The following is a 24,934-nucleotide window of genomic DNA, read 5'->3' on the forward strand; positions in this document are numbered from 1 at the left end:
CCCACCACAGTACTGAAGAACTGGAAAGGGAAAAGTACACAGAAATGGAGCATCTGGCTGTAGCAAATGGAGCAGCTAAAAGGGTGAACTCAGGGGGAATTGCTTGAAGACCTCATGTGAAAGGTTCAGGTAAATATATCTATGACCTATTGGAAACCTGTTCTAGGAGAAGAATGCCAGCATAGTTACACTGAACACCGGAGTTGGAGACAAACAGATATCCCTCAGAGAGGGACAGGCTGCGAGTCCTGTCTGAGCGGGGGAAAGAGAGAAAGCAGCAACTCTGGCAAGTGAAGCATCAAGTCAAAATAAGGCAGGACAAAGGGATTTTCAAAAGCGACTTACTAAGGGCATAAAAGCACATAACAAATACATCCGTCACACAAAACCACAGACTTGATGGGTGGTTCGGGGGCCGGCAGACCAATAAGTCTCAGTACTGCACACAGCAAACCCATTAGACACCGCAGTGAAGGGGCTGAGAGGCACAGGAATGAAAGTGCTCTGTTGGGGAAAAGTCAGCACCCCGTTTGCACAGAGAAGTCACATCTCGCAAACAGATCTGAGGAGTCAGCAAACAGGTGAACAAGTTCATGCTTTGTTCACTTGGCTTTTCAAGACACTTCCTTTAAGGTAAGTTGCAAAAGGTCCTTAAATCATCCTGAAGTAACAGGGGGGGACCTCACTCCTTTGAGGAGAAAATTGAGCCAAGGAAAAGCAATAGATGCTCAGCTGTTACAACAGAGAGTAGTATGCATTTATTTCTGCAGAACCTGGGAAATGGAATAAACAGGTGTCCAAATCATCTGATTAACATGATTCTAAATTATTCACTATGGTGAAATGTAAAGTTGACTGTGAACTACTGCAAAAGAATCCTTACAAATCTCTCAGTGACTGGCAGGCAAACAGCAGTGTCTGCCACTGAAATGTAACGCATGTGGCGAAGACCCGCAGGAGACTGTTAGCTGTTAATTGGCACTCAGAAAGACATCTGAGCGTTCCTCGACTTGGTCCATGAATATATCTGTTTACTGGTCCACGCTGCTCAAAAAGACAATTGTAATGTTAGTAATAATTAGTATTAATGCTTTTGTAGGCATGATGATCTAAGCGTACAAAAGAAGCAAGGTCCATAGAGGACAATGATATTTTCTATTAGATGAGCTGATACAGCTGGAAAAAAAAGCTGACAAGCTTTCAGGCATAATAGCTCTCCTTTGAAAATAATTAGGAATGTAACTGGGACCAGAGCAAAAAATGATCTGCACAAGTTTGGTCTACTGCAAGGTGCATGTAATGGTGGCCACCTCACCTTGCATGGAGTAAACCTGGAGAAGAAACGGGGAAAGGAGGATAGTGATCAGACGCGAGGAGTAGCGTGAACAGAATAGACTTGAAGTCTTAAAAATCAGAAGGTGAATTTCCCCCTCTGCTACTAGTCACTGAACTAGGTGGGGCTTTGTTCTAGCACTTTCCTTTTAAGCTCATATTTGACCCCTTTTCCAAGTTTGAAGGAATTTATGGGTGGGCAGAGCTCGGTCAAGCAGGAGGGAAAATGAAAGGACAAATGGGGACAACGGGAGCTCGTGTGTAGCTTTGTTACATAAACCCAGCAGCAATAACTACCTCAATGGCAAGGAAGGGCTCAGTCCAAGAACTGGTCGGCCAGAGCTTTTATGAACGCTTACCCCATTGCTCTGCACTTTTTCTGCTGCTACCTTAAACATCTTTCTTCCAAGGCATCTTACAGGTGCAAACTGCAGGGTGAGGACACCCCCAGCATCAGGGGTGCATCCCCTGATGGAGCGTTCACCACCACTGATGAAGCATCAAGGGTTACTCAGGGCACGTCTGGCATGGCACTGCGGGGACCTCTGCTTCTCTGGGCATGGGCTGGGGCAGGGGACAGAAGAGAAACAGCCCTTGATGTACGACGGCTGCCCAGAAGCCCTGGGTGTTAGAGACTGGGTGCAAGAGGCATTTACAGATGGATGTTATGGGTCCAGGACAGGGCGCTGGGAGTTTCCAAGTCAGGTGATGGCAGCAGCACCTGGGAACTTGTTGAGTAATGCAGAACCTCCGCAGAGACACAGGGTGCATGGCTCTGCCTTGTGTCCTCCTGTTTGCTGGGGTGCCTGGCTCAGGGTGCTGGGGATGGGCAGTGTTGGGGTGAAGCACACCCCATGCGAGAAGGGAAAATCAAGTCCGATGCAGGGATTTCCTTCTCTTCTTAACTTTTCAGGCAAAACTGGGCAATGACCTGTGGGGGACCATCCCAAGGCAGCTGGGACAGGAAAGGAGGAAGCTGGGACATCTGAGTCCAAGAAGCAGTAAATGTTTCCGTAAAATTATGTAAACTCAGTATAATTAAGCGTTGGTGAGGTAACCGTGGCATCTGCCAGTTATTGTCTCAGTATTTATTTTTAGGATATACAGAGAGCCTTTTGACTGGTACATAGCAACCTCAGCTACACTAAAGCATTTGTTTGGGGTCTGAAGTAGTGCCGACGGTTACAGATGCTGAATGCCTTTCACCATGTACAAAACCTCAATTTCAAAAGCTGCTGAGTTTGCTGAACTATCCACTTAAGGCTGAAATGAAGGCGTGACACATACGGGAGCAGTGGTCATGGTAGAGAGGATTCATCTGCTTCAAGAGGCTGAAAACGTGAAGTTTATAGAAAAACAAGTAAAGGAGAAATGTGGTGTTTAGCTATTATTAGAAATCCTAAGGTTGGCTGGGACTTTCTAGCACATCTCTGCGTTCGGTCAGGACTGGGACTTGCCATGGCGACCGAAATGGGAAGGAAAGGGCAATTCACGGGACTGAAGGAGGAGGTGAAGCCTCAGAGAACTGAGTCGCTGACCACAAAGCCTCTCACTGACAGTTCTCAACCAGATAGTCCTACCTGCATGTTTGCCTTTCCAGGAAGCCCACATCAAGACTGTGTGCCTCGCTTTCCAGAGGCAGTGACTTGTAAGTACATTCCAGATACCTTCAGGGAAGGAGATGAGATAAAAACAATGTTGTCTTCAAACCCAGTGCTGTTTAGCCTTGTCTTGTCATGTTTTTATTTGGTTTTAGGCTGGTTTCATAAGAGCACTTGTGCAATCAATCTTTCTATCTGACCTTGGCAACAAGGTTTTTGATATTTCAGCAAACACCATTCGCACATGACAGGAGGGCACAGCTCTCAGGGGTGCAGGTCTGCTGTCAGATTCTCATGCATTTGAGCTCTAGCCCCCCAGTTATCTGTCCTGGTTTGCACCGGAGCACACCCAGGCTCCACGCTCCAGCCTGCCTGTTGGCTCCTGGGGTGAGGTACATCAAGCGTGGCAGAAAGCCTGGTGCCACTCAGCTCCTGCCCCTACATGCCACATTGACACAACTGGGCCAACTCTGGCATTGCCTGGCTTCCTCAGCATCCTCCAAAGCTACTCCCCAGGCCCTATGCCTCTCATTTATCATGTTTGGTGTCTTTGAAAGCCACATCTGGCAATTTGGAAAGCAGCCCTCTAATTCTTCTGTTCTCCCAAAGTCAGGAGTTGCACGGGATGGGAAGCCCCTGGAGCTAGTTAAACATTTGCAAAGACATGAAAAAGATTCCCAGCAGGAGCATGAAGTACCGAGCACTGAGGTGTCCTAGGCATCGTTTGCTACAGATCCACATCTGGCTGGGCCGGGGGTGCAAGGGGAGCCCTGGGCACTGCGGTGGGCTCCCAGGAGGGGGACAGGAGGCTTGGGAGTGCGCACAAAGGGTCTCTGCTGGGGAGATGTTTGCTGCCTCCTCCAAAGGCAGGTTTCAGAGGTGGGAATGCTTGCATGGAGCAGGGCTGCAGATTACGGGCACAACAGCAGGCTCTGGTCCCAGTGTGCTCAGAGAGACCCTGGAGATAAAGAAAGTGAATGTGACAGCCCTGGATGTCAGCTCTACTTCATGAAGCAAGGCAGACACATCCCATCAGCAAGCTTTCCCATGGACACCCAAGCTGTTTGACCGAGCTCCAGGGTGGTGGGATGTGCGTGATGGGGGGCACTGACTGATGCACAGGGGCTGATGCTCCCCAGCGTGCTCCATCTCCAGCCACTCTGCACCAGTGACTGCATCGCTGCATCACTTGGGCCCAAGCTCCAGAGTCCTCCGAGGTGTAGATGTGCAGGAGCCCCCCAGGCGGTGACCAGTCTCTCTGAGCTCCTTTCCAGCCTCTGCTGTGCAGCAGTCCCAGGGGGCTGGAACTCCCCTGAGGACAAGTTGTCCCATCTCCTGGGACACAGTGTGTAGGCAGCTGAAGCCCAGCCACCTCTTGGCTGCTTTTCCAGCAGAAAATTGGAATTTTATCAGAATGAAAATTTCCCTACAGAGCATTTCAAACATGTGAATGCTGGTTTTCCCTCAGAAAATTATTCCAGTGGAAATTCCCACCCACTCCTACTGCACAGCTGACTGTGTGTTCCTGTGCATTCAGTTCCTTCAGATTTCACAGAATCTGTTTTGGGGTTTCTCACCATCTTTGCCTCTAGCCATTGATGTTCCATGTCTCATCCTCTGTATCAGTCACCTGAATATCTCCTTGCCTGCTCGGGAACCTCTTGGTATCCAAAAGCCAGACTAGAGGCTTGCATCTTTTTTTAATTCCCCCCCAACCCTGTGAATGCCCGGCTGCCTTGAATGAAGGCAAAGCACTGGTGGGTGGTGGGAATGCTCCTGTGCATGGGTGATGCAGTGATGCAGTAACCTGGCAGTGGAGGGGGAGAGATGCCTCAATTCTCATCACTTGTCATAGGATGATGCTGCAGCTTCTTTCTGTGATGACAGGGATTCCAGAGGTGACACACACTGTGCTTGGGAGGGTGGCAGAGGCCCTTGGAGCCCTAGATCTCATGCCCTGTGGGGAGAGATGAGTAAAAACAACACGAATGCCCATAGCCGGGCAGCTCCGTGCTGCGCTGGCACTGGAACAGGGAGCTGTGCTGCCTGGTGACTCCATCAGCCACATCTGAATTGCAAAGTAGGCTGGGCTGAGTCCCTCTCAGCTGGGAAAGCTTTAGGGAGAGCACAAGACCTGCTTAAGGACTGTGGTCCATCCTGGGTATCATCTGGAAAAGAGGTGGAGGCAGGGCCAGATGATACGACAGCAACAGCTCAGGCCAAATGGCTGCTCAGACATGTTCACCTTGGTCTGCACCCCACTGCTCCCTGCAGCCCCCCCCTCCCCCCCCCCCCCCCCCCCCCAAGGAATAACGCTTTTGGGCACCTTACTCTCTGCAAACATCAACCATTGCCTGTCAGTCTGGCTGGCTGGCTGACACTGTGACAAGGACGTCCTCCTGCTGTGCCCCACGTGCTCACACAAATCGCGTTCCCCAGCGGACTGCCGGCAGGGAACGCACTGCACCAGTCTCCAGGCGGGTGGTGAGGAGCTGCGGGGGGGGCTCTGCACCCCCTTCCTTGTCCATCATCCCTGCCTGCTGCCTGCCACTGCCCGCTGCCCCCCTCGACCTCAGGCTGGGGTTTAGTGCCATTCTTCATCTGCATTTCCACCGCATCTGCAGTCCTAAGGGCAGGACCGACGATACTCGCTTCTACGTACATGGCTGTGCACCGACTGTCTTCAAATACGTTTCGGTACTCTGTTTATCAAACAATCCAAATCATTTGGCGTCATTATTTGCTGTCTCACCGATTTTATCAACACTGATTTCTTCCAGAGCAATGGCAGAAATACTGAAGCATCAACCACATCGCAAATCCTTTCATACCTGTAGGTGTACCTGCATCTCATTGCAGTTCTTCACTAAAAACCACTCTTAGAGGTCTGCCATGGCCGCTCAGCATGTGCTTTACTCAGGTTTTGTAACTTAGATTAACCACTCCCATGTCTCGCAGCTGCACATAAAAAGCATTTCCATAGCCTATGTTACAGCTGTGCGGTTACTACTATCAATTTAATTTTAACTTTCTCAAAAGAAGAATTTGTTTTCTTTGGCAGCTCCATGATGACTGGCACAAATCACATATTCCTAATGCTTGATTTCCTCTTTTATGAAATTCCACGTTACCTTTTCCACCACCTTACCCCAAGGCAGATGAAATTTCCAGCTGGGTTCAGTGTTGCTCCTCTGAAGCCTCCAGGTTTTACACTGACTTGCTCTGGGCGCGGGAGGAATGACACCATTCACAGGCAATGGGATACCACAAAAACATCAGTCCCATGCCCTTGTCCAACTCCCATGCATCAAGAAGATGCCAGACATAAAGAGCGGGATCACACTACGCACATGTTAATTGCTAACAGGCAAACTGTGTTAAGTTCCTGCGCCAAACCATGGCTAAGAAGGTTGCCATGGTACGCCAGGAGGCAGCGACAGGAAAAGCAAAGACCATTGCTCGCTGCAGAGTCCTCACAAGGATCAGCTGGTGGATGCAGTTGTACTTGCCATTTACACAGCTTCCACCCTGGGAAAACCCTGCATGCACCCATTGCCTTCCCATGATCAAAGCGCCTGAGGATGCAGCAGGAGTGGAAGTCGTGCGGTGACAGCGTCTGTGCTGGCGGAGCCCGGCTGCTGGAGATTGTGATCTGGGCTGTTCCTGATGCCAGGACAACACAGCCCGGTGGGAGGCATGACCTGAGAGGGAAGCAGGCATTTCTCAGATCTCTGCAATGGTGCCAGGAATAAGAGTATCTGGTGGCAAAAAGCAAACGGAGGCACAGAGGGAAGACCCTGGCTCCTGAGTATGATCATCCCAGCTCCTGGGTGACACGGGAGGGGCTTAGTAACCGCTCTCCTCTTTCTCTTTGCAGGGAACTCCAGATAATGAGAAGGAAAGCCTTTTGCACTCCAGTGTGAGCAAGCCAAATAATATTTCAAATCCCGCCTTTGTCTTCTCTGCTAAGTCCCCTGCTGTGGCCAGGTCTTGTCTTTATAATTCTAACTGCCATCACACCCACCAGGGTCCGGATCTGTACAGCCCACTCCAAAACAGTTTCTTTTCAACAACTGGGATGAAGTCAGACGTGTGCAGTCTCAGGGCATGGATGCAATTCTTTTTAACTTGCACCCTTTGTCCCTTCAAGACAGCATTTAGGCCTCTCAGCTTGGACAGAGCCACACCACCTGAGTACAGCAAGGCCTTCATCTCCAGGCTTGGAGGAGTTGGAATGACACAGTGACACTGGAAAGGGTAAAGCGTGCCTGGAAGTCTGTGTTGAGAGCACAGCAGGATCAGTGTGGAGCTCCACGCAAAGCACTGCAAGAGTTAAGGTGAGGTGGGGCCATTTTTTTTCTTTCACGGAGTGCATCACAACCTCCATGGGTTTCCTTGCTTTCCCAAGCAATTGTCCACAGCTTCTCTGAGAGGGTCTCCTAGCTGGAGGGGTGCTGCGTAGCACACAAGCCCCTCGTGTGCTGAGACCCTGCAGCATTACACAACGGCCATTTTGCTTCTGCAGCTTCTTCCGAGTGCGTGTGGGCAACGTGGGACACAGACAAAATGGTTTCCATGGCAACTTGCACTTCAGAGATGCCAGTGAGAAAATTTGCGTTGGGGGAAAAAAATTCTGCTTCAACTCACGTTGCAAGCAAGCACAGAGGTGGGCTGTGGCAATACCCTAGAAATGGCTGATGTAAAAATATCTCCGGTGATTTTTCTTCTGCAGTGCTCAGCCTGCTCTCTTCTTGGGCTGGCTCCCACGCAGTTACAAAGCAACACCCTGTCACTTTCTGCATCCCCTTTGTTTTTTCCAAAAAAGTCAAAGCGACAGCGCTGGGGAGCAACATGATGTTCTGGTCATCTCACCCCTCTGGCCATGGAATGGGAGAGGCATGGTCCGGGAGTGAAACTCAATCCCTTTCAGCCATGGGGCTGGACTGTCCTCCAGATGTTGACCACTAGTTGCTGTGCCTTCATGTCCTTTGGGGAGGCTAATGGATGAATAAAGAGAACCCCAAGAAATTTCCTCAGCAGACTAATCTTAAGGTCATCTCTGGGATTAAGATGGTGAATTTGATGGAAGAAGATGGCCGGTTGCCCTGTGAGCTGATGTCTGGAAGGGTGGTGGCTCTGCCTGGAGGGACAGAGCAAAGCCAAGGTGGAGTTTCTGCTTAACACCTGTGCCCAGGAGATGTGATGGTCAAGGAAGGGGTCTCCTGCATGAGGGGGAGCACAGATCCCGGTGGCACCCGTGCCACAGGCAGCTCTCCCCATCCAGGGCTGGGGAAGCACGTTACTCGGAGAGCTGCGTAACTGGGAAGGTTTGTTCTGGAGAACAAATCCTGGAGACCCTGGTTTACCCCCGGCCTGGTGCACCAACGCCTGGAGAAGAGCCTGGTTTGCCCTGTATGGAGTGTGCTCGTGCCTCCCACAGCAAGGGCAGCCCCCAGCCCCCAGCCGGCAGTGTAGATGTGCGGGACGGAGAGGGAAGGGCAGCCCCCGGCCCCCCAGCGGGCGCTGAAGGTGCGGAGGGGGGAAGGGCAGCCCCCGGCCCCCAGCTCCCCCACAGCGGGCAATGTAGGTGTGAGGGACAGAGAGGGAAGGGCCGCCCCCGACCCCCCAGCGGGCAGTGTAGGTGCGCGGGACGGAGTGGGACCCCCGCGACACGCGCTCCGCACCCATCGCAGGAGCGACCCTTCCCCGCGGCGCGGGGGCCGGACCCCCGCCCCCCCGGGTCCTTCCCGGCGCTGCTCCGGCCCGACAGGCGGCGGGACCCCGCGTGTGCGCAGCCGCCCCCGGCCCGGCGAGGCGGGCGCGGCTCTGCCGCAGCGCCCGGGGCGGGCGGGGGTCCCGGCCGCGCTCCACCGGGGGCCGGGGGGCGGGCGGGGGGCGGGCGCTGCGGCAGCGCGGGGCCGGCGGGGCGGGCGGAGCCGGCGGCGGGCGGAGCGGCGCGGGGGCGCGGGCGGTTCAGCACCAGGGAGAGCGCCCCGCGCCGCGCCGAGCCGCGCCGGGCCGGGCCGGGCCGGGCCCGCATGGGGCCGCGCTGAGCCGGGCGGGGGGGGGGGGGGGGCCCGGCGGGCTCCGCGCCGCCCGTGGATGAGCACCATGCGGCTGCTGCTGCTCGCCCTGCTCTTCTCCTCCTCCTTCGCCCGCGCCGGCTGCGACCCCAAGATCGTCAACATCGGCGCGGTGCTGAGCACCAAGAAGCACGAGCAGATCTTCCGCGAGGCGGTGAACCAGGCCAACAAGCGGCACGGCACCTGGAAGCTCCAGCTCAACGCCACCTCGGTCACGCACAAGCCCAACGCCATCCAGATGGCCCTCTCCGTCTGCGAGGACCTCATCTCCAGCCAGGTACCCCGGGCCGGCGACTCCCCTGCCGCCGCCGCAGAGCGCCCACCTGCCCCGGTCCCGTAGGGCGCCGAGCCGCCGCCCCCGCGGCCGCAGCGACCCCGGCCCCCGGCCGCCCCCCGGGCTCAGGGCGGGCAGAGCGGCGGCGAGCGGGGTCCTGCCCCGCATTGCAGCCTTTATGTAAGCGCGGCCGGGCTGCCCGTTCCGCTGCACGGGCACCCGCACATCCCCCGGGGCTCACACGGGCACCCGCAGACACCCCGGGGCTCACACGGGCACCCGCAGACACCCCGGGGCTCACACAGGCACCCGCACATCCCCCGGGGCTCACCCGGGCTCACCCATGCACCCCAGGGCACACACGGGCTCACACAAACACAGAGGCTCACACGGGCACCCGCACACACCTCGAGGTTCACATGGGCTCACACACACACACATGCTCACACACACACCCCAGGGCACACAAGGGCACCCGCACACACCTCGGTGCACATACAGGCTCTCATACACATCCCAGGGCAGTTACAGGCTCTCACACACACCCCAGGGCACACATGGGCTCACACAGGCACCCTGTGGCACACACAGGACCGCACACGCAGCCTGGGGCACACACGGGCACCCACACACAGAGCAGGTGTGCAGACTTGCCCACCCAACCCCATGCATGCAGAAAGCAACACACATGCACTCACATGCCATGCACAGACATACATCGCCATGGGTGCAGGCGGGCACACACAGAGCTACACGGGCACACGCTATGAGCACACATGGGCAGCCACACGCTGTGCACAGATGTGGGCACGGGGAGTGCTGTGCATGCACATGCACTGGGCGCTCACATACCGCTGTGGGAATGCCCGTGGGCTGTGCTGTGTGCACACACACATGCCATGTGCGCACATGCATTGCCATGCAAACACGGGCACCCACAGAACACTGCAAGTCTGCACTCATACCAGTGTGCAAACACACTGGTGCACGCATGCTATGCCACATGCATACACGCATCCATGTGCACATGTATACACACACATACCGCCACATACACCCACCCCACTGCGTGCACTACAGGCACATCCACACCCCCCTGCATCCCCCCCCAGATCATGCACTTGAATGGCTGTGCACCACAGCTGCACACCGCCCTATCGCGCACAGCACCATGGCCACCCCAGCACCACACAAGGCACAAAGCAGGCACACAAGCACACCCACTGCCACACATATGCACGAGGCACAGGCACACACCAGCAGAGATTGCACGCACATAGACACAGCGTGCACACACCCACACAGACACAGGGAGCCTTGGGCACACACACACATGCATGCCTGCACACGGGCACAGCGCGTTCCTCCTGTCGTACATGGGTCATGTATGTGTATGTCAGGATCTCCTGACATACATGGGTCACCCTCGGCACATTAAGGGAGCAGCCCACACCTGCAGCGTTGATGGGTGCAGTCTGGGTGCCCTAGGCAGCCTGTGGCCTGGCCCCTCCATCTGCCCTGCGTGTGCTCTGGGTGCTGAGCCCAACTAACCAGCCCCACTCCCCCTAGCTGGGGGCATCATGTGGGCAGACACACAAGTACAAGCCCACCCCCGCCTCAAACACACCCATGCACATGCAGAAGGTGTACACAGACCCTGCACAGGCACAAGCATCCACACAAATCGTATGAACGCCTGCACCCTGGAGACATGCACACCAACACGCACACAGATATGCATGTATGCGCCCAGACACACACAGCCAGGGAGGGGGGAGGGTGCAGGGAGGTGGCAGAGGTGCACAGCAGAGCAGAGCTGACACATTTGCAGCTCAGCTTCCCAATGTGGAGATGGAGGATGGCTGGAGCCATCCCTGGGGATGGTGGCAGAGCCGGGCAGGAAGCGCAGCGCAGGCTGTAAGCGATACCCGCTGCCCAGCAGGGAGCAGGGAGAAGGCTCAGTCGGGTCCCTCGCTGAGCAGAGGCTCTATTTAAGCAGCCCGGCTGATAGATACCTGTGTCCATGCCACCTCCAAGCCTTGTCCCCATGGCAAACCCCACGGAGCCCGGGATGGTACAGGGTAGCAGGAGCTGGCACAACCCTGCTGGAGCAGTGGGATGCTGGAGGCAGCTAAGCCGGGGTGCAGAGGGGGCTGTTGGTGCTGGGGGTCAGGGCGCTGGGGCTGCCCACACTGTCCCAATATGCAGGGGTCCTCCCAGCCCCAGTGCGGGGCACAGCCACCCTCAGTCCTCGCTCACCGATACTGTGGCCAAGCAGGGGGCTGTGAGGCAGAGGAGGGGCCGGGAGCCCATGCATGCAAAATGGCTCCTGTTGGTCAGCTGCTCTGTGGCGCAGCACAGCCCTCGCCCCCACAGAGCCCCCAGCCTCTCCCCCCAGTGCCTGGTCCTGCCCCAAGGCCCATGCCCCAGCCCTCCTGGGTGCAGGTCCTTGCCCACGCCACGTCAGCATGGCACCAGGCACCCCTGCCAGGGCACTACCCTCCTCCTGCCTTCCCCAGTGACTTCCCCAACCCCTTCTCCAGTAATTCCTTCCTTCTGCCATGGTAGGGTCTCCAACCCCTGCCCCAGCTCACTCTGCACCCTCAGCCTCCTCCTACCTGACACCGGGCAGGATCTTCCGTCTTCCCACCTAGTCCCTAGATCCCCTTCCCCAGGCATGCTTCATCCTCCTCTCCGTTCCCAGCGAGTCATCCCTCCAGCCTGGGTGCAGAGGTCATCCTGGGGCTTGGGCAGATGCTTGGAGGAGGAAGAAGTATTATTTCCTCCCAGACAACAAAGTCCTTGCACTGATTCACCCTAGTTGGAGCCCTGTCACCAGCTGGGGACATTTCTTGTGCCTTGAAAGGCATTAGTGTAACAAAGGATCCCCCAGGGATTACCCAGCTCCTTCCTCTCCATTTGACATAAAATAGGATCCTGCTGGAGATGAAAATCCCAGGCCTGTAATAACAGCAGGATGTTGCTGAGAGCCTCCTTCCCCATTTCGGTATAACCCGGACCCCCGTGCCCCATCGCTGTGGCGTGCTGAAGGCAGGTCCTGGCTCCTGCTCCCCGCCGCTCGCCCAGCTTTCTCATTCCTCTCTGTGCTCAGGGCCAGATGGCTGATCTGCTCCCTGGCTCTGCGCTCCTTCTCCTGCTCCGAGTCCCAGCTGACCACTTTGTTTGTAATAGTCCTCGGAGGGGAATTACAACCGAGTATTAAATGTGTGGTTAAAGAAATCGCATTACACAGTGTGACTGTAAGGGAGATGTTTCCTTTTAATCTGTAATCCATGAAAGTTATTAGTTTAGCGAGCGGAGCGGCTAGGCATGGCATTTCCATTAAGATATAACCCTGAGCAGACCCATCACCTCGGCGCGCAGCACGGCACCCCTTGCTCCCCAGTGCAGTCCTTGCTTCACTGTTCCCGATTATTTGAAAGACGTTACTGTGTTAACGTGGGGCTGTTTAACATTGCAGAAAAGAAAAGGGAAAAAAAAAAATCACACTCGATGGCCAATGTGCTCCTGTGAAATAATGTTTGTGTCATGTATCCTGTCCTACAGGTCTATGCAATATTAGTTAGTCACCCTCCTGCTCCCAACGATCACCTAACACCAACACCCGTATCATACACAGCTGGCTTCTACAGGATCCCTGTCATTGGTCTGACAACACGCATGTCTATATATTCTGATAAGGTAACTGATGCATGTTTCTAGTCTAGTACCTCATACATGTGGTGTAAATCAAGAGTGCCCGTCAGGAGGGTTAATGATGTCTACACGACCCTGTCTATCTGTGTGTCTGTCTGTCCATCCGTCCTCTCCAGTTAAACCTCCAGCTCCCCCTCTCTCTCTCCCGCATTCCCTGGTACATTATTTTTTTGCAGCTGCCAGTGTTGACCTACATAGTGCTGGATGATTTCTGCAGCGTTGCTCTGGCAGGCTGCTGGGCTCGCTGCTCTTCAGCCAAGGCAAATGCATGAACTGGCTCTTGCCTGCTTGCTAGTGACAGCTGGGGGGTCCTGGGTGTTCCCCGGGTGTGTGTGGGGGGAAGCTGTGGAGGGGAAGGAGGATCCTAGAGGAGCCTGTACACCAGGCAGGGGCTCTGTGGGGCTTGAAGGCTGTTCGGTTGCGTTCACTTCGCTGGGTTTATGTGATATTGGTAGGGGAGAAAATAGAATTGACTAGCAAGTTATCCTGAGGCTTTACATGGCATTCAGTCTGGCCAGCACACAAGAAAGAGGTTCACATTCAAGCGTCTCAAACCACTGTCTGATGTCGCTGTGGAAACACGGAGACTTTCAGGCTGGATGACGTCCTGCCATGTGCAGGAGCTGGGGGCGATGAGATGCTGCCCTGGCCAGCTCTCCCACTGGGTGCTCAGCTCCAAACCCAACTTGCAAACACACCGTGTGATCAGTAAAAGCAAAAGGAGGAGCTGAGCAGAGCCAGGCTGTCCACATGCCATTGCAGCCTTGGTGGAAGTTTTCATCCAGGTGCATGAGTTTAATGGGTGAGATCAGGCCCATTTTAAAGCACGAATCAGCCTTTGCTTGGAAAATGTGAATATTCACAAATGCAAATGTTCAGTGCAAAAATAGTCACTCCGCCTACATGCTAAATGAAGTCAAATTTCAGGAGGGAGGAGCAGAGGCTCCTAGAGATGCAGCAGCAGGACTGCTTGGCTGGAGCAGCAGCGGGTCTTGGCATCTCCCACCAAGTAAACCCATGGTAGGGTGGCCAGCAAGCCCAGACCAGTGGCAGCGATGGTGGCTGGCGGGGCTAGGGACCCACATGCCCTGGCAGGGTCCTGTCAGGCACTGTTAGAAGGAAAGGGATGGTAACGGAGCTGGCAGACCGAGCTGGCAGACCGAGGGAGGGGTCAGGTAGGGAATGTGCAGGGGGGTTTGGTTCGCCTGCTGCGGGGGGGAGATAGGTCTGATCAGCAAAGTTGGCAGGAGGGACCTTGTCACAGCACACGTGGTGGCAGGGAGAGGGGACACTGCACGCTATCAGTCTGGCTTCATCCCCGCAGAGCCGTGCTCACGGAAGCAAATTGGCCACCTCTTCTACAGCACGACCTTGCGCTGAATTTGCGTGCTCACCCTGAGGGGGTGGGAGCTTCTCCAGCAGACTCTGCTTCTGCCATTTTTTTCCTATTTAAAACATGTTTTCTGCAAAAGCGGCTCATCAAACCTACCTGGCTGACTTCAGAGCTGGAGCAGTGACCACTGCGGCAGCTGTGACCTGCTGCAGTGGCAGGGAGGTGCTCCCCGCTGAATATCTGGGGGTGCTGGGCAGGTGCAGGGCTGTGGGGTACACTCACCTGTCAGGGACTCAGCAGGGGGGTGTGCTGCCTCCACCAGACATGTCTCACCCCTCCTCGTGCTTAGCCTGGATCCTTCCCACCAAGGCAGCCACGGGCTTGAGGTCTTGGAGGTCTCTGTAGAGAGAGGAGTGCAGGCAGGAGATAGGGCAAAGGCAGGGACTGGGTAGGTAGAGGAGCAAGGATGTTGAATAATGGACTGGCAGGAGCCGGAGGGGACAGCAAAGATGGGAGTGGAGTGGGGGGCAGCAAGGCAAAGGGATGTGAAGCCATGGAACAGGATGGTGCAAGGCTCTGTGCACCTGATGCAGGACAGGCTGGCTGATGGGACACAGGGACATTGAGCTGGTTCTCCCTTTCGTTTTCAGTGATCAGCTTGCTGCCTTTTCTTTTTTTTTTTTTTTTTTTTTTTTTTTTTTTTTTTTTTTTTTTTTTTTTAATTCAGGAAATTATATCTTTCAGCTTAGTTTCTATGGAAACAAGCTTGTAAGATCACTATGTGTGTATGCCCCCGATGGGTTTTGAAGGCATCAGCCAATTTTAGCTAAATTTCAATGGGGTTTGAAGTTGGAGCGAATTATGGTCCTCCCAAGGCTAAGCTGCCAGGGAGAGGAACGGTGTGGGTCTCAGCACAAACAGGTTTGCCCAGTACCTTTTGATGCTCTCAGAGCATCTCCAGTGGAGCATAGTGGTCTACAAGCTGTAGCCAGAATTTCAACAGGGGAAGCAAGCTTTATTGCTCCCAGTATTCAAAGAACTATTTGTTCTAGAAATGATATTGCAGCTATTAAGCTGAGCACTCTGGCTTGGCAGCTGTTGTTTGGCCTCCTTTGCATACATCTTATGAAATCATTGCCTCTTTCTTCACAGAGATCCTCACGCCATTCAGCGCAGTCCTGCCTGTATGGTGAAAGGTCTCTGAAATCCTGGTGGCCTCTGAGTGAGTTGAACAGGGAATTGCAGAAGCAGGCAGAGGGGCTCATGGTAAAGGCAGCAGAGTGGTACCCATCGCTGTGGTGTCCACCGCTGTGGAGAGCCCTTTATGGACTCCTCATGGACTGAGCACTGCAAAAATCACGCTCTGACCTTCTCATGCTGGGCCCTCTGAACAGACAGGTTGTACTATTGCTTTAGTGCTTCTGTTCCCCACGTGTCATTGGGGGTATTTATAACTCCTTTACATCTCAGCCAAAAAAAGTGAGATGATGTTGACATCTTGACAATATGAGAAATACGAAATGACACTGAGAGCATGAGAGCAAAGCTCGTGGGAGAAGACACAGCTCAAGAGCTGGGAAGGTCTGGTGCCATCCATCACCATGTGGGACCACAACTACATGGTGGGGATGGACGGACATGCTGGCTGCCCTGAGATGCTGAGCCCCACACCATCCCCCCATCAGAGAGGCAGCGCAGCGGAGGATCAAGGGTGGCTCTTAACTGAGACCTGCTGTACTGCTGTAAAAGGTGGAAAATGGAGTTTAGTCATTCTGTGCTTGGAAAGCCGTTTCAACGTCCAGCACCCGATCCTGGTAGTTGAAATGAGGTCTGTCTCCCTCTTTTTTTTCTCTTTCTCCACCCTGGGCCTGGGGATGGCTTTTCCCTCTAATTCCTTGTCTCAGTATAACCACTCCACGCCCTCCCAGGGGTTACTGCTCACTGAGAGAGGTAAAAAAATAATATTTTTTTTTATTACTGGTCTCACTGGCAACCAATGCTGTGCAGAAATGGTGTTAATCAGCATGGAAAGCTGCACTGCACATGGAGAGAAAAGATTCCCCTCAATTGAGGTCAAGGTCAGGACTTCTTCACTGGCCCCTGCAAGAAGTGACTGGAGAGGCTGGTTAGCCTAGTGTAGAGACATTTGCCCTGGGAATGGGTTTCACAGCCACCACTGAGCAGCACGGCCCCCAGCAGGGGTGGCCTGCAGTGTGTCAGAGCAGATGAGGGGCTCTGTGCACCAAAGCCTGTGCTGATGGCAGTGATGGAGTCCACTCATCCCAGCAGAGAGCCCTTCGTGGCTCTCAGGATTCAAGCTGGGAGAAGGGCAGAGCAGCCCCATCACTCCACAAGGCTGCTGCTGCGGTGCTGGGGCTGACAAGGCTTTTCCCCCATGCGCTGCAGGGGAAGGCAGGCAATGCATCTGCACCTGAGCTCCCCATATATCTGCCCCCACTAGAACTCCTCCCAGCACACGTCTAAGCTATTGCAGAGCTCTCTCAGCTGCCTCCCACGAATGCAGCTATCACACGGGGCGGCGGGCAGGCTGCTTTCTGCTGGGGCTTGGCAATGCGTGTGCTGGCTGGCCGGCAGGCTGAACAGAGCAGGGGACAGAGCAGTCCGGGTTCCCTCGGTGGAGACACTGGCCAAGGCTTCTTTTTAATACCCAGCTGATGATTTTTGCTAAATTATTAGGAACTTTATATATTGGGAGCTCTGCCAATCTCCTTGAAAGTGCCCAGACAGCTTAGTTTTGGAGGGCGCTGCTAGAAAGGGGACTGACGACATGATTTTCATAGGTAATAAAAGCAAAGCACATTGTTTCCTCAAGGCTGGAGGAAAAATTTGACTCTACCAGCCATGGACCATAGCTGTAATAAGCCCTTAGGCAGACAGAGGTAAAGAAGATGGTAATCCTTTCACTCATGGACCTGTACATGGTCCTTACATGGACACACAAGCACAGTGTGGTGGCCCCACAGCCATGCCTGCACGCTCCCAGTACATGTGCACATCCTTTATGTACATAAGCTCCATCAATAGGTACCCACACATGCACTGTCCCCCAGGCATGGCACGGCCACGTGCAGACTCTTTGTGCACAGCTATTCAAGCACCCAGGCACGTTCCCTGCATGGGTACATGCACATTTGCTGCATGTATATGCTCCCATCTACGCATACACTGAATCCTTGCTTTCACACATGCACACACACACTTGATCTACTCAAAGTCAGTCCCTTTTCATATGTACTCGTATCAGCCAAGTCAGTACCACTAAAATTTTGCAGTTCCTAAGGGTCCTGACCCAGCACATGTCCCCAGCCTCATAACCACACTCCCTCCTGGTGCATTTAGACTCCAGCCCCATAAGTTGCTGCTGAGCTGATTCCGCTTGGAAGCCTGGATTCCATCCCGTTCTGTATTTAGTTACTTTTGGCAGAAATACTATTAAATGGGGAAGCACAGGGCTGAGCACTCAAGATTTTGGTGGGATATAGGAAAATATTGCAGAATATCTTCTTTTATTGTCTTGGGGCTGCTGTCAGTCATTCCCACGCTGACATCCCAGCCCTGCTGGCAGGTGGCAGGCATGCTCGGAGGAGAGCAAATGATGTCAATCCTGTAAAACGTCTTACAAGGCGAATTGTTGATGTGTAGTTAGGAGCATTTTTTACTGTGTGCCCGATCTGAGGGGAGCAGGCTATGACCCCTGACAGTACAGAGTTAGAGCTTTTGTAGCAGTACATCAGGGACGGTGCTGATGAGTGGTGCAGATGAAATAAGTGAACATACCAGGCCGGTCGTCTCACAGATGTTATGCTAAATAATCAGTTATTTGCCTAAAAATGGGCTAACTACGATGCATAAATCATTGCATCCATATACTTTGCCGTACAGCCCCGTGTCCATGTGCCACGTGGTCAGGAAAGCTCTGTGCTGAGACCTGTGGGAAGTCACTGCATGTGGTGTGATAGGGGTTATCAAATCGCACCAAATCAGCACAGCACAACTGGACCTGTTAACTTTTGGGGGACTCCACTTTCACTTTTCTGCCAATCTTCGAGCCCTTCAGAGAGGTTCAGGAATCCTAAGTGCTTCAAAAGCTGAGCATAGAATGTGAGAGCTCATCCTACAATCTAGACTCAGCATTTGCAATTAGTTATTCTTCATTATCCTCTTTAAAAACTGCAATTCTGTAATCCAAGAGCTGAGATACCATCATAGCAAGTCCGTGATCCTTTTGACACCACCTCAGAAAGCAAATTTGCCTTAACTATTAAACCAAGTTGCTCTCCAACAACTTCGCAGTAAAATTTGTTCATCTGAACCTAGCCATATGTATTTACAACACTTAAGAAAGCCACGATCAATTTAAACAGCATTTTTGCAAGCTAGTTGGGAAACTAGAAGATCATTTGATGCAATATATTGAAATTTCAAAGATGTTTTCATTTCAAAAAGGGAATTAAGTAATTTTAAGTTAGAATTTCGACATTTTAGCCTGTATGTTCCTGATTATTATTATGATTAACTATTCTGTACTTTTTTAATTTCTTTCCTTTCATCTGATTTTTTTCCCCGTTTCCATTTTCGTTTTCCCTGGTTTTCTTTAAATCACTTAAAAGTGCTCAGGGATTAAAAATCACAGATGCTCTGACCTGTCCTGTGTGCCCCTGCCCTGAGCTGTGGAGCTGGAGCTGGAAATGCTTGGGCATCTCTGCTGACTCCCAAGGGAGCTTGAGCACTGTGTTGGTGCGGAGACCATAGTTTCTTGTCCCTATAGGGCTTCTTTCCAATCCCATAGATTAGTGCTGGGCTTGTGGGGTAAGCTGCATTTCTCCTGCTTTTCACGTAATTGGGAATGTGTGTATCAGCCATACAAAACTGCAGCTCCGAGATGCTTGTTACAGCCCCCCCCCCCCCCCCCCCCCGGTTCATTTCCTCCTTCAATTAAACATCCACACTTCTCAGTCTATTCAGCATTTAGGAAATGTTTCCAGCGCTTTGGTATTTTTGCTGCTGCCTCCATCATTTCTGTATTTTGAGCCAGGGCAGCAGAATGGACCTGCTGTCCCAGTGCAGAGAGACCTGACCGCGACAGGGCTTTTGTGCTATTTTCTCTACTTTGCATGGGTCAGTTTGGCTTTATCACTGTGTTGAGTGTGAGGAAAAGGCATTATCTGGTCTGTCTGTTCTTCCTGTGCAGGTCCGTGGCGGACATGACACCTTTTCCCTTGCAGTGTGATTTACTTTGGCCCATTCAGGACATTCCTGACGTGTGCTGGGTCTGCTGTCTGGATGAGCAGGTCTGGATAAGCCCTGTTTGGTCCAGAGGACCCTCTCAGCCTTAAAAAAAAAGAAATATCATAGTGCTTTCCTCTTTGTCCTCTCCTGTTCATAGTTCTACCTCCCTCCAACACGTAGCTGGTTTATCAAGTAGCATCCATGCTGAGCATAAGCCCTTTCATTTTCTAATATTTGACTCTAGGGCCTTTTGGAAAAGCTACTTTTTGAAACCTCTCTGTCAGCTGCAGCTTTTGGTCCAATTGCTCCCCAAAGAGTGCTGTACCTAATTAGGCTGGAATTGCTGTTGCTCAATCATCCAACCATAATGACGTCTTCAACCAAATCAGATAGGTTAGCTGGGGCATGAGTCCAGAGCTGCCTCCTCCTGTGTGCTGCTGCAGAACAGGCTGACCTAGAAACAGCCAAACAGCGTATTATAAAACTGCTTTTCTGAACTTCTCTCATGGCAAATAACTAATATATACCCACATGTCCCTGCATCTGCTCCTTGTCACTCTCCGAAGGGATTTTTTTTTTTCCCTTCATGTTCATTGCTCAGTAATATTTTCAAAAGGTCAAGAGGAAAGGCTATATTTGCACTGAACGTTGGTGACAGTTCCTTGCTAGATAGGCTTTTCTCCACCATGCATTTACAGACCGCAAAGCAAAAATTCCTCTTTGCCATGTGCTGGGTTAACCAAAGAGAGGTACAAAATCATAGCCAGGCTTTGCTTTCTCAGCCAGAAGAAAGGAGTGCAGGTCCCAGAGGCTATCTCAAGGCATGTAACCCAGAGGTCTACCAAAAATTGCTGCTCTGCCTCTCTGGCCTCGCGATCCCAGCCCTGTCCCTGCAAACCTGCCCGGTCCCCGAGACGCACCCTGGCTGACAACCCAACCAGTCTATGTTGAGCTCTTGTTCTTCCTTGCAGAGCATCCACCTGTCCTTTTTGCGCACGGTCCCACCATACTCTCACCAGGCCAACGTCTGGTTTGAGATGATGAGAGTCTTCAACTGGAATCACGTCATTCTGATAGTCAGCGACGACCATGAAGGTCGTGCTGCACAAAAGAAGCTGGAGACCCTTTTGGAGGAGAGAGAGTCTAAGGTCAGTTCCTGAACATTGTCTTGTAGCTTTGTTTAAGCAACAACAACAAAACTAGAAGTCTCGGGCTGTTGTATGTATGTAGATTTCTGTATGTAAAACACCTTTTCTTTCCATTGTAACATGGCTAACATGCTTAAAGCATCAACAGTGTCTGACTAGTACCTGACAGAACTTTGTACTTTATTCATTTCACTTGCTTTGCCATGGTCAAAATCTCCTACATGTAAATCGACTACAAAATGAAGGGAAGGATAACCTGGAGCTCTGCAAATGCCTCGCCCAAGATTCCCACCTAAGGAGAGGACCAGTCGCTCAGCTTAGGGAAGCACCTGCCCCATTACAGCCACCCAGGGGCCAGGCAGTGCCAAACCAACCCCGAAAAGCAGCTTCTGAATTGGCTAACCAGAGCTTAGCGGCTTAGGAGGGGGCAAGGGCAGCCGGCGCGTTGGTGCGCGGAGGTATAATGCACCCTCTCTATAAAGCTGCCGGCTCTGCGGCTGCAGGCTGGCGCCCCGTTCCCATCTCCATTGAAGCACACGCCAAACGCTGCTTTCCTGACACCCCATGCTGTTACAAGAGGGCAGCTGTGGCTGGCGGGAGCAGCTTTATCGAGGAGGTGCACTGCACCTGCACTCAGGGCCATCCAGGGGAGCCGGGAGGGAAGCAGGGGAGGTCCCCAAGCCTGCTAGAAATTCAGGAGGACTACCACAGATCTGCTGATGCTGGCTAAAAGGACTGAGCAAGTGTTGAAGACAAGCAGGGAAGGAGAACGCAGGGAGCCATTCGGCTGCAGTGCGTCAAAGGCAGGTGCCTGTCTGGAAGGCGAGGAATCACCGCCTGCCCTGTGGGGTGAAGTCCTAGCACGTCCTCTTCAGGGCAGGGTGAGGTCCCCTTTGGATGGGCAGAGTCTGAGCCCATCTCCAAGTCTCCAGCAATGTCAGGGCAGGCACGCATTCCTGGCTGTTCCCTCCTGGATGACAGGCAGGGACCACAACCTGCTCTTCTCCAGCCCCTCCAGCAGGTGCTGGACACTGGGCACCTGCTGTTGAGGAGACGTGGCCGTAGACACTTCTTGTGCTTGGAGCTGGTGGCTGAGCTGAGAGACCAGAGGGTGCAGACTGCCACTGCTCGTCATCACCTCTTGTCAAGTCACTGGAGGAACGACTGGTGCAGGGCTGCGGGCTGGCACACTGACCAACAGGCTTGGGTTTGGCGGTGGTTTCTGAGAAGTTTCATCCTTGCTGCATCCTAGGCCATCGTGAGACACTGGTGTGCCACCAACCATGGTGGGATCCTCCTGCCTCCAAAGGCAGCTTCCCACTGGGTGACAGCGGGCCAGTATTTCTCTCCAGAGGCTCTTCCCAGTGCAGGGTCCCTCAGCCAGGGAAATTGTGGACAGGTTGTTCCCACTGTTGGTCTGTCAACCCTTTCCTTGCACCTTTTGATTTCCACTTTCTGTTTTCCTGCAGCACCCGTGCATCCCGTTTTGCTGCTCCCTCTCATGCCACCCCTTGCTTGTTCCACACAATGCTCCCAGGCACAGCGTCTATTTCTTCTTCAGCCTGCCCATCCTACAGGGAAGCCTTTGAGATCTGGGGTTTGAAAGATGGGGGAGGGAGGGCCTGTCCTCAGACCTGCCCCACATTTGCACTGCATCTACAACATGTCTTGGTGTCTCCTAGCAGCCACTGGGCTACTGCAAATGCCCTGGCCGTCCTCCAGCCTGGGCACTCTGTGGTGGTAGGTCACCTTGTCCTCCCTTTGGGTGTGCCACTGAGTCTTGTTTCTTTTTCCTTTGAGGAGCTTGCTTTGGTCAAACTAACTGGTCTGACCGGTCTTGAAGGTAGCAGATATTCCCGCTGGGGCTTTCTTGTCTTCCTGAATCTCTTCTGCTGTCTAACTGCTCTTCTAATCACTGGTGTGCTGACTCTTCATGCCATGAAGTGGTACCCTGGACCCCTCCTTAGCCTCCTGAAGGGCAGCCTGGGACCTGGGGAGGGAGCAGGCAGGAGACCTGTTCTCAGCCTCTTCAAAGCTTGGATCACAGCCCCTGAGGACCTGGGGGATCTGCTGTGAGTCAGAGGCTCACCTGCCTACCTGAGCTTTTGGATCCGAGCACAATGTGTCCCCTGGAGTCTGTGTCAGCCCCGTGTGTCACTCAGGCACCATTGGATGGATTTGCACTTCAAGCAGGCATTGGGAGCCCAGCACTCGGGAGAGGCTGGCCAGCCCTGGTGCACCCCTTGTGCTAGCCTTGTCTTAGGTTTGTCTGCAGTAACTCTCAGCCTGGAGCTACTGCTCCATCCCAGTACAATTCTGCTCATTCATCCGGGCAGGCCAGCAGTGCACCAATGCTGCTGGGGAAGGAGTGCCAGGCTCTGAGAGTTTGTCCAAATCAGAGGTGACAGGTCCCTGGTGTGCTGGCTCCCTCTCTCTGGGACAGTGCTGTTCATGAAGCTGGTAATTTTTGGAGTGAATGCTGGAGAACATGGTGGAAAGTGAATTTTGAATTTGTGGGTCCTTCTGTGAAAAACAGGCTGAGGAGCAGGGAAGGACTGCACGACCACACGGAAAAATGGGAAAGAGAGGAGACATCACTGGTCTGGTTCTGGCAATAGGGACAGTGACAGGGAGAAGCAGAGGAGATCAGGTGCTGCCAGGTCCAGCTTTGCTGCACCCAAGACTCTGATTCACTTTACTGACCAGCTTGGGTCGAGGTGCCAGCACATCCCACGCACGCAAGGTGATTTGTGGCTGGAGGCTGCAAGACAGATGACCAAGTTCCTGGCTAAATTGATGGTGCCTGAGGAAGAGTGGCCAATACTTCATCGCTGGAGGACATTCATGCTGTTCTGCTGCAGCTCTGCTCTCCTTGGAAGCAATTGTTACTCCAGGTCTCACTGCAATCTGAGCAGACTCTGAGAAGCCATTGCAGAAATCCTCGCTGTGAACGTCATCAGAAGTGAAGGCAGACCTGGACTCCAAGCAGATTTTTGCCTCCTCAGGTACTTTTCCTTGCAAGGACCCAACTTCTCTGAGCAATAAAAAACCTGTCAGGCTGTGTCCAAGGAGAGGAAAGAAAAGATCATACAGCTGCACGGAAAGGAGATCTGGCAAAACTTCCTGCCAAAAACTGGTCTGAGTGCTCAGGAAGAGGCAAGCTATTTAGTTCGGAAAGCAAGATGCAGAGATAAAAATTGGCTGCCTCAGGAACAACCCGGAAACATGAACCCTTGCATTACTGGGATGCAAAGGCTCGGGTTCCTGGCAGGGATCGGTTGCCATTGCCATAAGATGCTGCAAAATGGAGATCGGAATAGAGCTGTGTCCCAAACCCCATACACACTGATCAGGGATGCCCAGCTGGGGTGGGACAGGGCCAAGAAGAAGAGGTCAGACTATGTCCCACCAAAACTTGCCGAGCACTATCCTGCAGATGCTATCAGGTTGGTGTTATTGGCGTGGCCACAAAGGCTGCTCCCAGGAAGATCCGCAGGGTTCTGTGCACGCTGCTGCAGGGTCAAGGCTCCTGAGAACAGGGGCTGTTGACCCTCAGCACACTGCCTGGAGGAGAGGAAACCTATCTAGAAGTAGGTTTCTTGCCCCTGGCTCCTTTGGGGCCAAGCAGCAGAAGTGTCTCAGGCAGGAGACAAGGGGAGGAGCAGGCTCTCTGCTCCGCTCCATTACTGCAGGGTCAGTGCACACTCAGCCACCTGCCCCTAGTCCAGGTGTGATACTCCAGTCAGCAGCATGGAGACCACCAAGCAGTGACCCCCCCTAGCCACGTGTAGGGCCAGGTTCTGGGCTTTGTGGTCTCCAGGAGATGCGCCTCCCAGGGCCACTTGTGTGCTGCAGAGCCACGAGGTGCCCTCGGCCCTCCCCAAGCACCAGGTAAAAGCTGCAATGCCATCCCATGATCACCATTGCTTCATATTGCCACGCTTTGAGCCAACACAAGATGTAGAGAGCTTTTTCTTTCTCTTTTGGACAGCAACAGAGCTCCAAAAAGCTGCTCCCTCCTTGCAGGAGGTGAGAAGTTCAGCTGAGACATCTTACCTGCTGTGAACTCTCTTAGGGTGGACAGGATTGTAATGATAATAGTGACAGTAGTAATGCTAATACTCTTAACTGTAACAGTTTGTGTTTGTCCAGCACTTTCCGTACACAACATTTTGTCCTTTACTTCCACAGTAATT

At 53.2% G+C, this 24,934-nt stretch overlaps 1 protein-coding gene across 12 annotated transcripts in view; it reads left to right on the forward strand.

Moving 5' to 3' along the window:
• The first annotated feature begins 8,890 nt into the window (after window positions 1-8,890).
• GRIN1 (glutamate ionotropic receptor NMDA type subunit 1) overlaps window positions 8,891-24,934 on the forward strand; it is a 40,306-nt gene continuing 24,262 nt past the window's right edge. For 11 of the 12 annotated variants that reach the window (XM_040607150.1, XM_040607155.1, XM_040607157.1 and 8 more), the window contains exons 1-3: window positions 8,899-9,293; window positions 12,858-12,992; window positions 20,562-20,738. In XM_040607150.1, the coding sequence (XP_040463084.1) occupies window positions 9,036-9,293; window positions 12,858-12,992; window positions 20,562-20,738 (570 nt within the window). In that variant the 5' untranslated portion in view covers window positions 8,899-9,035. Of the gene's footprint in view, window positions 9,294-12,857; window positions 12,993-20,561; window positions 20,739-24,934 lie in introns of all 12 variants that reach the window. The other variant, XM_040607148.1, reaches the window with a different exon arrangement.

The sequence above is a fragment of the Falco naumanni genome, chromosome 9 (assembly GCF_017639655.2).
Source record: "Falco naumanni isolate bFalNau1 chromosome 9, bFalNau1.pat, whole genome shotgun sequence".
NCBI classification, from domain to species: Eukaryota; Metazoa; Chordata; class Aves; order Falconiformes; family Falconidae; genus Falco; species Falco naumanni.